Here is a 14,998-nt window from a genome sequence, read left to right on the forward strand (position 1 = left end):
ATAAAAGTATAAAGTAACTTAAAAAAAACAAACAGCTGATGTCACTATATGAATTGGAAACTCAATTTTTCAACCATTATGAAAAAATTCTTTGAGATAGGGCCAAGGATGAGGGAGGTCTTGTTGGTCTCCATCTCCGGATACGCTCTCGCCTGTGTCCGACCTTTCAGACGTATGACATCTTTTTGTGAATCTGACATCACAGCATGACATAGACAATTCACGTTTGCAGTTTGAAGAACACCTGCTTACTTCTGATGATTTCCCTTAACTAACCAATGAGTGTTTGCGTTATACGACTCATCCAATTACTCTAGTTTTCACTAGATGTGGATGGCGCCAATGATCTGCATTGGATGGCGCATATGTCGTGAAATAAATATTTTTTTAAACATTAAACCAAAGCCAAGAGTTATGAGTAACATTTGTTTTAAAAATGGAAGAAACAGAAAGTACAGATACTTGTGTGAAAATGTAATGAATAGAAGTCAGGAGTAGGAAGAAAAATAAGTAACAGAGTAAAGTATAGACACCTAAAAATTGTACTTAAGTACAGTAACCAAGTATTTGTACTTCGATACTTGACACCTCTGCAGAGGATGTAATATGGCTTTTAAATATCAGACTTTCCAGACTCAAATCTCTAATTATTTTAGCCCATTTTTAAAATGCCCCAATTTTCAAAAATATAGAGAAAAAAATCCTGTGGCAGAAGGTCTTGCAGTGGTCAGACTTCTTAAAATTCACTTAGACAAAGACAGTATAACAAAAAAGACAGGTAAAAAGAAAGAAGAACGTAGGAATAGATAGTAAAATGAAACAGTGATATCTATTAACCCCCCCTAATATTTATTTTAATTCATGTCACTTATTAATTAGTTTTCAGAGACTCAGACATGGCACCAGACAGTCAGCTGGTTCTTTAATTATGAGACAAACAATCCTCCTTAATTTTGTTTTACTTGTAATCGCCACAGCTGTACCCGATGGCTAACATGCACCGTTTGATCCCCGCCATTATGAACAGTATATGTATCTCTTTTAACCAGTTGTCTGGCTAATATATGTTGCAAAGCAGCGCGGTATTGTTCTCTGCGTGGGGGCTGCTAAGCAAACGTGGGAGCAGTTATTTTTCTTTTTTTGGGGAGGTTAGTTTAACTAATACAGAGCAATATAACTATCTTATAGCTAACTAGATAGCTGAAGCTTTCCTACTATAACCGTCCCAGTCGTCGCTGTTAGAGCAAGACATGTCTTGTTTTGTCACCGAATACCGAAGCGTCATCAGAAACACCCCCTACATCTGATTCAAATCATATTTTACCTTTTCTTCGTCGACGGGCGAGGCTAGAGGGTCATCTCCAGGGACGGTTTCTTTGTTTATGATGCTCGGTGGCTTGTTTTCATCAATTCTCCTCGCCTCTCTCCTCCAGGAGTCGTGCCACCCAGACTGACAGCACCACCGCTTGAGTGGACGATGTCCCGCCCCTAGTAACCAATCAGAGACCAGGACGAAAGACAGGGAGACGAGGGCAGACTCTGATTGGCTAACAGCCGTTTCGATCAAGGTGTCACTAAGGGCGCAGCTTGGTCCAAGGGCAGGACACCTGCTGAGAGAGGATGCTGAGCACCGCAGGTGCAGCCACATTAAGTGAGGAAAGAGCCGTATATAGTATATGATATATACAGCATACAGTCACAATAAAATAAAATCAAAATAAAAATGAATTTGAGGAGTAAAAAAAAAAAAAAGAATGATTGAATGGAATGTTGTTCAGAAGCAGAGGCGTAGCCAGGAATTTTTTTATAAGGGTGGCCAGGAAATAACCAGTGTACACTGAGGGGAGGCCGAAAGCGGATAGGCGCCAAAATTGATGAGCAAAACATCCATTGTTTCTAAATAAAGACTAACTATACTTTCCCAAATCCTTTGCTAACAAATAGATGCATATATTTAAACATCCATACTTCCTAGATAAAAGGAATAGTGGATAAAATTCTTTCTTGGTTGAGTTCTGGGGCGAACATCTTTTCCATTGTCTTTACTTACCTATTTTTATCAATAATCATTCTGCATTAAATTGATATTTACAAGTACTGATATCTACATAAAGCACATTTCTCTACTGTGAGATCAATAAAGTAATACATTGATTATTGAATAAGTTTTTATTAAAATATGTATTTATTTGTGATTTAACCGAAAACCCCTAGATGACTTGCATTTTTCTCTTTTATATATATAAAAAACACAAAATCTAGTTCTGAAAAGAACCTTACTACTGTACTTACTGGAGTGTATTGATGTGCATAATCAGCCACAGTGTTTTAATGTTTTTAACATTCCACTTGAGAGTACTACTTTAATGGAATGGGGAGGAGCCCCGATGATCCTTGTGACTGTTTTCACTACTCTTCTCACTTTCTTCCAATCTGAGGTGCTGCAGCCTCCACACCACACAGTGAGACAGCTGCTCTCGAGATAATCAAGATAATACTGCTAAATTAAACTAGTACAAGTTTAGCACAGTTCGGTTGTATCTGGCACTGTTCACTTCAGTTTTGACACTGCAGGCATATCTGGGAACAGGCGGGAAGAGCCTCTCATAGGACTGCAGAACTGAATTGGCAATATGCTCCTGCTCCAGCCTACTGCCCCAGAGACAAGGTATGGCTTTCCACAAAAGACATTCAGGCCAACTCTGCTAATAAGAAGCTTTCACCCAAATGTATTGGCACCTATGAGGTTTAATCAGTCTTGGGTCCTACCTAAGCTCATCTCAGACTGCCAGGAAGACTCAAGATCCATCCTGTTTTTCATGTTTCCTTGATTAAGCCTGTGAGATCTAAACCCTTGTGCCCTCCTCCTGAGTCCCCTCCTTCCCCGCGAGACATTGGTGGGTACCCTGCCTACAATGTTAGGAGGAGGCTAGATGTTCATTGACGTAGCAAATGTTTACCTGGTGGACTGGAAGGAACATTCCTGGGTTTCTTGTTCGCTCATTCTGGTCCCAGACATGGTTAGAGACTTTGAGGAGTTTTATCCTGGCCCCAGTGGACTCCCAAGGGGTGGTCATTGAGGGGGTTTGCTGTCGGAACCCTTGTGTGGAGAGTTTTTCTTTTCCTGTGGAGCACTGCTGGTGGGCATGGTTGGCTGTCAGACGCACCTCAGTTCTATCTGCCCATCTATCTGCTAGGGATTTAAGGAGCTGCAGCCACCTCTTCATCGCCTGATGGCCCCATACTGCGGTACAAGTCTAGCCAACGTTTACAGAAGCCTCTATGAGAACGTAATGTCTTTTTCCAAGTGTAACCTTTTTAAATTGCTCACCTCTCATCTCTCTGGATTTTCAGAATGGAACAAAGCTCCCCAGACTGATCACTCAGAGTCAAGCTCTCTTGTTCCCGACCTCTGCCCCCTAATCCCATCAGTTGCTCCAGTTGTCTCTGCCTGCCCACTCTCCACCACCTCTGAGACAGCTCTCAGACTCCATTCACTCCCTTCGTTTTAACCCATATCTCAAAAGTTCTGCACAGTCGTTGGCTTTGTCCTCCAAGGGACTCCCAGTCCTTTCCCTATCCTGTTTGGCTGAGTTAAAAAATAAAACTCAATGCTTTGTGTCCGTGCCTGATTCTGTATGTGGATCGGAAAGGTTCAGCCAGACATGACACTGGCTTTCACAATAATTGTTGCAATTGCTCAGCTCTTTATCAGACATTTAAGTTGTGAATCTGTGTATGCAGCATCTCATTACTGATTCCTGCTCTGTCAGAACTCCCCCTCTCTAAATTTAAACTGAAAGTAACATTTTTGGGAAGATAGTATTCATTCAGAAAAGTTTTATTAAAAATGTAGAGCAAACAAAATCAAAAAATTCAATAACCTGAATTAAGAAAAATGTTATACTGCACAAGACGTACACAAAGCGTACAGCCTTTCATATGAAATTATAATAGAAATGTATAAATGAACATGTACAGCCTGACCGGAAGTGACATTTCTTGATTTAGTCAGATTTGTATCGACTGGTTCCACAGCAGATATTTACTAAATCAATATAAAAAAAAAGTGTATTACTCCCCCCCCCTGTAAAGATCATCCTTTTTTAATTTGACTAATATAGTGTGAAAAATCATATCTTCAAGGCGTGTAATGCATTGGTCTGGGAAAACTGAAAACAATCAATTATGAAGAAAATTTGAAACAGTCTAAATAAGGCATTAAGGCCTTAGTGCAAAAATAAAAAAAAGTTAAGGATGATACAAAAAATGTTATCCAGTTCAAGTTCTTCACATAACATAAAGAGGTAAGATTGAATAAAACCTTTGCAGATGTGTGAAAAGGGACAAAACAGGAAAATTGGCATCAGAATAATCAGACAGCTGAAGAAGACTAAGAGACAGAGTTAACATACAGACACTCATAAAATATGCTTAACATCCACAATTTTGTGCATAAGTTTTAGCTGCACCTTAATCCTTATTTCAGGCATTCAATCCAAAAATAGAAACTAATATTATTTTGATCCATACATTCCAGGCGTCAATTTTTGAAAATTTCAATAATCATAGCTTTCAGCTAATTAAAATCTTAAGCTGTTTCTCAAAAAAATTAGACTATTATTAAAAACTACTTTAAGGAAGCTTTTAAATACAAAGACGGTACATTATGCCCTAAGCAAACATCGGGGAAGATTCCTGCCTCCCAAGTTGTTCAGCAGTTAAAGACACCGTCCACAGGGTACTGTAAGCTACAAAAGGTCATATTAAATAAAGCATATTAACGGAAAGTTCAGTGGAAGAAATTTTTTTTAGGAAACTGGGATAAACTGACTCAAGAGACCATTGCTAAATTGTGAAATGTGGAAAAAAAAAATCAGAACCGTCTAACCTGACTTAAGAAGAAAAAGCACTAGAACATGGCTGAGTGATCCAGACTTCTGTATATTTTCAGATCAAACTATTTTTTCTGAATTTTAAAGTCCCATAATCTTGAGGTGGTGTGGGAAGAGACAGAATAAAAGTGTCCAGTTTCCTCAGGCAGGGATAATTAGGCTAGACTCCTTCATCCGACTCCACTGTTGGATGAAGGAATTTGCTCTGCAATGTTAGGATTGTCTATTCAAGCCCTACTTTCAGTGTCATTGTGTTCTTGGGCAAGACTCTTCACCTGCATTGCTTACTGATGGTGGTTGGAGAGACTGGTAGCACAAGTTTTACTGCAGCGTCGCTTCTGTTAGTGAGCACCAGGGCAGCTGTGGCAATGTAGCTTGCCACCAACCTGTGTGTGAGTGTGTGCGTAAAAGACTAAATGTAGTGTAAAGTCCTTTAGTCAACTCCTCTGACTTGAAAAAAAGCTATATAACTGCATGCCATTTCCTTTGGTGCAATAAGCACAGCACTACATCTTTCCATCTGCTGTCAACCTTTATGATAATTCTGATTCTTATTTATGATTCTGCCAAAGGTATCAGTGCCTTCTATACATGGAATCACTGAATGATAAAGCAGCAAACTCTCTTAAGCTGAAAACTTTGGCGGATATTTTCAAGAAAAAGATAAAAGATGCTCTCAACAAAAATGCAGAAGACATGAGGGCCTTTATAGAGCCAAAATGGTCTCCCATTTCACCTCAGCAGAGCCACACGCAGATCATCCTATGCTAACTATGGATGCTGACAGTCTCGCAAAAGAAGACCCAATCAAGTATAAAGTGCATATACCATACAGTACGTCCAATAGCTACAACTACATATTACATTCTCAATTCTAGAGAAAATGAACATGGGTTTTGATTAGCTGTAAAGTTATGATCATCAACAATAACTTACATAATGTGAGTCTCATTTTTGAAATGAATTCCTGAAACATTTTGAACAATTTTGCTCTTTTAATCTACTGAGAAACCCCTGTTTAATCATGAACTCTTAAAAGATATGTAAACCCAAGAACACATAGAACAACATCAATTACTGCAGAGCTACATAAAGTAGAAAGTCAAATTCTTTCATCGGTTTACCCAAAAATGGGTTTTGGCTTTTTCATGTATGCATTAGTTCTGTGAACAGAAAATGTGTAGGTAAGAAAAAGTTGTTTGGTAACACTGTAATTACAAAAAAACAGGTGATAAGTCTTTGTTCTGTGTTTTTTTTATATTTCCTTAAGCTCCCCAATAGGTGTTTAACAGTTGGTTAGTCTATTAATGGAGAACAGTGTATACGACTGCGAGATAAAAAACAAATATGGTTCCACATCTCCCGTTAAATACAATCAGACGACACTGAAGTAACATTAGGAATCCAATTGCGGGATGTTATCGACTGCATTAACCTTTTCATGGGAAACATTGTCAAAGCTTAAATAACAGAAACTCCTCCAAGATGCAACATTGGTGGTGTTAAGCCTTGGCTCCTTATGCCCATGTTAAGGAGGTTCTGAGTAAGACATTTTTACAGTGAGCTGAAAGTGCTGCTATTTATGTACAAATGACAAAATATATAAGAGATAAAAAAAAAAAAAATGACAGAGTTTGGTGAAACAGCATGGTGACTAACATCTTTTCCTCCTCAGAGAGTTCAAAACAGTGCTGTCGTCATGTGAGAGCTTCAAAATGTGGCGATAAAATTGGCCAATGACCCGTAGTTTATTTTAAAAAAAAAAAATGGCACAGTTTAATAACAAGTCTTCTCAGGCATAGCGAGGGTCTGCTTCGACCAGCGACAGCTGCTGGAGGTAGGCAGGCGACTGGCAGCCCTGCGACCGCGCCGTCTCCACAAAGATGGTTGAGGAAGTGAGGCTTTTGCGGTCCTTCTTAAGGGGGTGTCTTCTTTGCCAACGGCAGAGCAAGAGCTCCACCTGCTCTCTGAAGAAGCTGGTTGTCAGGGTGTACAGAATGGGGTTCAAGGCACTGTTGATTGGAAGGATGAAAATGACAACCCAACTGGAGATGGTGTCTAAAGAAGCAAAGGGAAACAGCAATGTAAGGCAAGGAACATTTACTCGCAGACCATTTTTACACAAGGTAACTTGAGATGCTTCCAAGGAAAATAACATACAAAAAAAACATAAAGAGAAATTAGAAATTAGATCATTTTAGCCATAATTTTAAAACAGTTAATGAAGATTCAAAATCTGAAAAAAAGCAGATTTTTTAGATTTCTGGTAAAGCTGTTATAGATCATACTGTTTCCAGTTATGATAAAAGAGACATTTTTTAAGTTTTTACTGAAAAATATCTTAACAGCCTTTTTATATGGCAGTTTAAGACTAAAACATTCTTTGATGAGAAAACAGACACCTCAGTAGTTCATGCAGCTTTAAGCCTCTAGGCTTTTTTCGCTGCATCTAATTAGAGTCAGAAGTTCTCACACTGTTTCTACAGATGTGACGTCAAGTGAATCCATGCCTAGTTGGTCTGACCAAGCAAACAATCAAAACGTTATTGTGACGGGGCAGTGCGGTCACTCCTGCTGATACGCATGCACGCACACATACATACACAGAGAAATGCACGTGCGCACACACCCATTCAACTGCGAGTCCCTTCCCGTGTATGATAGTTACAGATCAATCGCTTTACTCACTTACATTAGCCTCTTGTGTGATGTGGCACGACCAAGGGTGCACACTTGGTGATGCTCATTAATCGGAACTCATACATTTACACTTAAACACATACACACGTTTGCACTTACCCGTGGAGCGTTGTTTGAGAGAAAGTGGGCGGGGTATTTTCAGGGTTTTTCTTTCCTGTTTGTTTTTTCCTCATAAAGAAAGTCAGTGATTTCCGCTGGCAAATTTAATTGTATTTTTTTTTTTTAAGAAAGTAACTTCAGAATGGAAACAGAAAATTATAATTTTTTTTCTCTAGGAATAAATGTTTTTTTTATTTTTATTTTTTTCCCTTATTATTATTAAAACCAATACTCAATTGTTTGCTGATCTAATTGTAGGGCGGGGCTTAGGATTTATAAGGAGAGCTGCTGACATTACTGAGTCAGTCTGGCCTGGTTACAGAGAAGGTAACATTGCTGTGCAGCACAAAAGGTATTTTTTGTCTGAAATGATGTAAATACTACATTTGTTTCCATACTATTTTTTTTTTTTGCATTTTCCCCTGCTACTCTGCTCTTATTTTTAAGAGGTGTGAAATAAATATGATAAACTGAAGATCGAACTGAACTGAAGTCGACATGCCCTCCATGATTTTTTTTCTCATGATTTTGGAGTCAAGTTGACCGTATCAAGGTCTAACACAGAGGCTGTTAGGAAGAACCCACGACAGTTATTTTCAAGATAGATTTTGTGGATATTCCAAAGCCACTGGCATCCAGCTCAACTCTGACACCAATGTCAACTCCAGATAAAGTGAAAAAAAAAATTTATACAAAAAGATCTTGTCAAGTAGGAACGCTCACTAGACTAATGAGTAATGGACTAATAGACTAAACAACATTGGGAGGTTTGAGGCACTAAACAGTACTCCAGCAATGGAAGCCATTCCACATCAGGGAGAGGAGGCACTCTGCTTTGACACAGCTGACATATGGAAGACTCTGAGGAGAGTCAACCCAAGGAAGGCCCCAGCCCCCCAAAACATACCTAGGCAGATGCTCTAGGAGTGTGCGGGTCAGCTGGCTGGCATCTTACAAGACATCTTTAACACTCCACTGGACCAAGCCATAGTGGCAGCATTCTTTAAGTCTGCCTCCATCATTCTGGTCCCAAAGTAGCCTCAAGTTGTCTCATTCAATGATTAACCGGCCTGTTGCACTGACTTCCACCATGGTGAAGCGCTTCGAAAGGCTTGTTAAAGAACACACCGTCTCCAGTCTGCCCCCAACATTCGACCCGTCCCAGTCCGCCTACCGACGGAACTGCTCCACTGACGACACCATCTCTGCTGCTCTCCACCTGAGCCTGGCACACTTGGAGGACAAGAACACCCACGTGTGGGTGCTTTTCCTGGACTTCAGTTCAGCTTTCAACACCATCATCCCACAGCATCCGATAGGAAGACTGTAACATCCGGGCTTCAACACGCCCCTTTGCAACTGGCTGCTACGCTTCCTCACAAACAGACCTCGGTCAGTCTGGGTTGCACAGAACACCTCTGATGTCATCACCCCGAGCACAGTCTCCCCTCAAGGCTGCCTCCTGAGCCCCCTGCTGTTTACCCTGATGACGCACAACTGTGTTTCCAGGTTCACCACCAATCACACCGTGAAGGTTGCAGATGACACTACGGTGGTGGGCTTCATCACAGATGACAACGACCAGGACTACAGAGAGGAGGTGGACCAAAGGTAACAGCCTGATCCCAAACATTGAGAATCATCGTCGACTTCAGAAAGAACCGGCATAAACACGCTCCACTTCTCATCACAGCAGCTCAGCTGTAGAGGTGGTCATTAGAACCAAATTTCTTGGGGTGCACATCACAGACACCCTCACCTGGTCTATGATCACAGCCTCACCGGTCAAAAAGACACAGAAGCGCTTTAACTTGGGAGGATGAGAAGAGCCCACCTGCCCTGCCCATCCTCAAGACCTTCTACAGAAGCACCATAGAGAGCGTTCTGACCAGCTGTCTCACTGTGTGGTGTGGAGGGTGCAGCGCCTCAGACAGAAAGAAAACGAGAAGAGTGGTGAGAAAAACAGCTTTTTCCCTGCTGTCGTCAGACAGTTGAACTGTTGAACTCTAAACTGGACTCTGCCTCACACTTGCAACATTATTCTCCCCCTGCGATGTGGCTGAAACTTTTTATAATTCTTTTAAAAAGGACACAACTCAATGTTATACTGCATTTTGCTATGAACCTTTTCTTATTAATGCCCTTTTGCATCATTATTTTTAACCTGGTTACTTTTCTCCTACAATGTTTAAATTCGGACCACTGCTGATATTCATTTCACTATTGTAAGCTTTATATACACTTTGTGTACACAAGATGACAATAAAGTTTGTCTAAGTCTAGGTCTAAGAGCAGAAGAGTGCTGCAGTTCTGTGTTTTGGCCACAGGTGGCAGTATCATTATAATTCGGTCATGCCTCTTTAATAGACCCAGCAGTTTTTACATATTTATCTAAAGGAGTCATAAGCTGGTACAAATACAGAGTATTTACTCAGTTTTAGGGGAAAAATATATAGAGCTCATGTGGAACCCTTTTCATACCCTTTTTTTCCCCATTGTCTCAGAAAATTATAACACCTTAGATAAGAGGTTATGGCGCCCTCAAGCATTTTCTTAAAAAAAAAAAAAAAAAACAGCAACCCTGCATTAGACTAGTTTAAAAATTATGCTTTAAGCAAAAATGTAAAGCTTTTGAGAAGTATGTGCATATCTATGTTCGAATTTGGGCCTCCTTCATGAATAACTGCATAAATGTAGCAAAGAGGTGATCAGCAAGCAGCACTGCGTAGGTGTAATGGATGCCCAGATTGCTTGAATGGCTGCCTACAAATCATTAGACTTGCGTGGTTCTGATGTCTCCTCTTATTGAAATCAGCTCATAGATTTTCTATGGCATTCAGGTCAGTTCAGTTTGCTGGCTAATCAAGGTCAATACAATCGTGGTCATTGAAAAAGCTTTTGGTGCCTTTGGCAGTGCAGTTAGATACCAAACCCTGCTGGAAAATAAAACCAGGATGTCCATACAGTTTATAGGTGATAAATCTGGATTCCAACCATTTCTTGTCAAGTCTAGATTGCAAAACATCCTGATGCCAAAGCTCTTATGTTTTGCAACTTAACTGAAGTCCTAGAAGGAAATTAAATGGACATTTTCTGGATTCTAGGTTTATAGATTCTATTATATGTTGAACTTGGTGTGCATGCATTAGACTTTTCTACTACTTCTTATTTTAATCTAAATCAGATCAGGAACTTCACATGAATTTACCTATTTAATAGGCAACTGATAGATGCTGAAACAGACTTGTATAAAAATGGAAATAAAGGATGTTATTGCATCCTTTTCTAATCAGTGCTATGAAGGATTTTCCTTTTTTGAAGATCTACTGTATGTCCTAATGAGTCGAAACAAAAACTTTGTTGAATCTCTTTTAAAAGGTTTGGATGAAGTGAATGAAAAAAAGATGGAAGTTTTTTCGAGGCACGTCAGATAGCCTAGTTTTACACCTGGGACATGTATTTCACTTTGCGAAGCCAGTGGCCACAAATTTAGGTTTTAAAATAGGCAGTCATCTTAACTTTGACAGCCAGATCAAAGCTGTGGTTAAATCCAGTTTCTTTCTGGCCAAAACAAAGTTCTCGCTAAGCAAAGCACCCTCTGAGACAGTGATCCATGCCTTTGTGACCACTCGGCTGGATTAATGCAATATAATTTATTTAGGTGTTTTTGGATCGTTCATTGCCCGTCTGTGGCTTCCGGTTTACTTTGGGATTCATTTAAAAATTCTTTTATTTTGTTTCAAGTCTTTAAATGGCTTTGCTCCAACATATATCGCTGATCTCCTATATCCTTATTTACCCCTTTGTTCTCTTAGGTCAGCGGGTCGATTACTCCTGTCAGTACCTAGAACAAGGTATAACTCAGAGGGGACTGGATCATCTCTCTGTACACAGAAAAAAAAAATGCAACCTCTTTTGGCATCTACGTAATCATATTTAGTTATTTTAACACAATTATCCTACCCTGCTAACATAAAACAATTGTGTTAAACTAACTAAAGACTAAAGTAAATGCCAAAAACTGTTGCGTTATATTTTTTCAGTGTAGTCAATCCCAAACCGGAATGATTTGTCACTGTATATCAGGCTGGCTTCTTCTTTGACCATTTTAAATCTCTATTAAAGTCTAATTTTTTTCTCCCTGGCATTTAATACTCAAAAGGATGTTTGATGATTTTATGTTTTTTTTTCCCATATTGTTTTTACTTATTTATTGATTTTATATTGTAGATATTAATCTTAGTGTATTTAATGGTGTTTGTATTTCTGCTTATATGCCGCACTTTGGTCCTATTGGTTTTTTTTAAAGTGCTATATAAATAAAGTTGGATCATTTGTAAGTTTTAAAGATGAAGCTAAGAAAGAGACAAATAACTCACAACCACGCCAGCAAAGCACCATGCGGCTGCTTTTTATGAAATTAAGGCTTGCATGATCATTAAGGGAATAATGACACAAGGAATAATTGTAAAAAGTCTGAGATGTCTTTGTTTTTCTCACCTGGTATCTCCATCTCCAGCAGTGAGAGAATCTTCACTAAGAATATTGGAATCCAGCAGAGGGCGTCAGAGAACACTATAAAGAAAAATCTGTTGGCCACTGCTACATCTCTGTGCAGTCTGCTCCTCAGGTCAGATGCATTGATGCCAGTTTTGTAGATGGAATAGAACATGCTGGTGTAGGAGAAGACGATCACAAGGAACGCCACCAGATTGAGACCTAAAACAATGAACAGACTGTTCACACGTGTATTCAGAAAAAAGGAGAAGCATAAAGAGCTTTCAGTTTAGAAAGACCCCAACAGCTTTTGCAATAACAGGCATAGAAATGAATATTAACGGTTCTGCAAACACACGCATATCAGACTAAAGCCTTGTGTTGTGCTTATAATGGTGAAAATCTTATGTTTTGGCTTCCTAAAGCCTTTTAAATCCATCATGTCTCCAAAGTGCCTAGGTGTGTAGAAATAAAATTCCATGGATGCTAGTTCATACATCACACAATTCTTTTCTTCTATTTCACATAAATCGGTCAAGCAACTGGGTTTGAAATGCAAGCAATACAGGATAATATTTGTTAAAAGTAGACATTTAATAAGAAACATAATCAGCGAGGTAAAACAGGAAAAGGATTGCTTTCAGAGAAACGGACTCCTCCCTTATCTTATGCACAAGCAAAAAATATGTATAGAATTACTGCATGCAGGAAAGCCAAAATACCAAAATGTGCATCAAAAATTCACAATTCTGAAATATATGCTTTAAAAAAGTTTAAACTTTTAACATACAACAACAAATGTATATTTTATCAATATTTTAACCTTTTCACTAATACCAATGAAGCAGCAGTTGGTAGAAAAAATTAACTTAATCAACCTTTTTTTTTCTGAAAAAACACTGTGTATATAAATGGTTTCATTTGAATGAATATTTTTTAAATCCCCACCCAATATATACAATTATATATATATAAAAAAAATATTTCAAGGGCAACATTTTGAAATCAGGAAAAACCCAGCCTGCTGAGCCACCTTCGCCCAGGTTAAAAAATAACACCAGACACCAAAGTTACTTAAACGTGTTAATTTCTTAATATCACATAACTGCAGACAGCATCTGCTTATCAGTAGTACTTAAAAAGAAAACATTTGTAGTTCCAACTTCAGTCTACTAGAGCAATGGTCGTACAACTTTTAGATTAATCCCTTTTTCAGCATGTCTGGATCAAATGTTACCTCAGCATGTTTCTACTGAGCTGAATTATGTGCTGTGAAGGAATCCAGTCATTTGATTGAGAGATTCATTAACGCTTTCCGTAATAAAGAACAGCTTTAAAGAACAGCTACAGCTATACTGAGATTCATTTACATGCAGAAGGGATTCATATTTAACCATTATATTTCTTTGTATTGGATTTAATTAGGAAGTTTTTAATTGCAAGGATATGAAGACTTTTGAAAGGTACAGTACAGTAAATCCAAAAGTTATGTATATTTTCGAGGTAAAAATTAGAAACAAAGAAGCAAAGCCTCTGAAATGGAAATGTTGGCAAAGCTTAAAAGAGAACATCTAAAATAATTTTGGGACTTTAATCCTGAGGTTCACAAAGAACACTAAGTAACGACTGGCAGGCTGACGATGCATCATTAGATAAATCGCCTGTGTTTATTAGTCGCAAATGTTCTGTTAGTTTATTGGATCTCCGTAAAACTGCCAGTAACACGTCAGACTACAGCTACATTTTCCATGATGAAAACCTTAATCCTTGTAAAATCCTCCTTTTGGACTCTGATTACAAGCATATCCCCAAAGGTGTCTTTTTCATTACCCTACATGATTAATCAAAAGGACATTTACCTTCTAACAAGTTCAGAAAGAAGATTGCAGTAGTATACAGGAGAGAAAAATAAAAGGGTTCTTTAATTTACCCAGAAAAATCCCGGTGGAATATCCTTTGGCTGTAGGTTTCTCTTGCCTGTCAGAGTGGAGGGGGAAGCAGACCCCGTTCCGACCGTAGTAATTGCCAAAGATGTCTTCGTTCATAAGCGGCACAGCGGCAATGATGAAGCCCATCAGCCAGATAGAAGACAGGATCACCTTGCATCAGAACAACAAATATGCTGTTAAGGTTTCAGATGCAACATGCCTCCAAGTTCAGAGTGAAAAAAACACCTGGAACATTAATTACTTAAATCCACATTGTGACTGACATTTAATTAAATTAGCAGAATTTAAATGCTTAGATTGACTGGTTTCTACCTGTTGAAGGACATTTAAAGGTTTGTTGCTGTCTAGAGAGGAGCCTCCCTCTCCCCTTCAAAAAAACGAAGAAATGTCTCTGTCCTAAAGATGAATAAACAATGCCCTGAAAATGTCAGTTTCTTCAAGCTCTTCCTGGATTGTCAACTCTGTCGGCATATCTAAAATAGGCATTGGAAAGCCCAAGGTGTTTTTGCCTTTTTCGAATTACAGGCAGAGCTGAGCCAGAGTCACATATGTGTGATGAGTTTTTGTTCTGCACACAAAAAGTGAGATGGGTATGAAAATCTAAAAATATAGCATTCTTATTAGGAAACAATGAATTGCAAAAGTAGTCATCTCCATAGACTTTTTTTTTTTGACGTTTTCTACTTTTTTCTACTATAGTAAAAAAAAATAATGATGCGAAATGCTGAATGAAACTAGGTTGACCCTGAAGGAGCTGCAAAGATCAACTCAGGTGGGCGAGTCTGTTGAAAGTGCAACTTTTAGACAAGCACTCTATAAATCCTGCTTCTACTCTAGAATGAACATTGGGACAAATTC

General features: G+C 38.8%; 2 protein-coding genes across 2 annotated transcripts in view; both read right to left on the bottom strand.

Annotated features, from left to right (window-relative positions):
- The window catches only part of fry (FRY microtubule binding protein), a 71,823-nt gene extending 70,373 nt beyond the window's left edge, over nt 1-1,450 (bottom strand). The window contains exon 1 of the mRNA XM_015380092.1: nt 1,325-1,450. The gene's annotated coding sequence lies outside the window, so the exon portion shown is untranslated. The remainder of the gene's footprint in view (nt 1-1,324) is intronic.
- A 4,331-nt stretch (nt 1,451-5,781) lies between these two features.
- The window catches only part of rxfp2 (relaxin/insulin-like family peptide receptor 2), a 112,341-nt gene continuing 103,124 nt past the window's right edge, over nt 5,782-14,998 (bottom strand). The window contains exons 18-20 of the mRNA XM_015380063.1: nt 14,122-14,290; nt 12,195-12,413; nt 5,782-6,953 (exon numbers count right to left, since the gene is read on the bottom strand). Of these exons, the coding sequence (XP_015235549.1) occupies nt 6,688-6,953; nt 12,195-12,413; nt 14,122-14,290 (654 nt within the window). The 3' untranslated portion in view covers nt 5,782-6,687. The remainder of the gene's footprint in view (nt 6,954-12,194; nt 12,414-14,121; nt 14,291-14,998) is intronic.

This window comes from Cyprinodon variegatus, unplaced genomic scaffold, assembly GCF_000732505.1.
Source record: "Cyprinodon variegatus isolate N-32 unplaced genomic scaffold, C_variegatus-1.0 Scaffold207, whole genome shotgun sequence".
In the NCBI taxonomy this organism is placed as follows: Eukaryota; Metazoa; Chordata; class Actinopteri; order Cyprinodontiformes; family Cyprinodontidae; genus Cyprinodon; species Cyprinodon variegatus.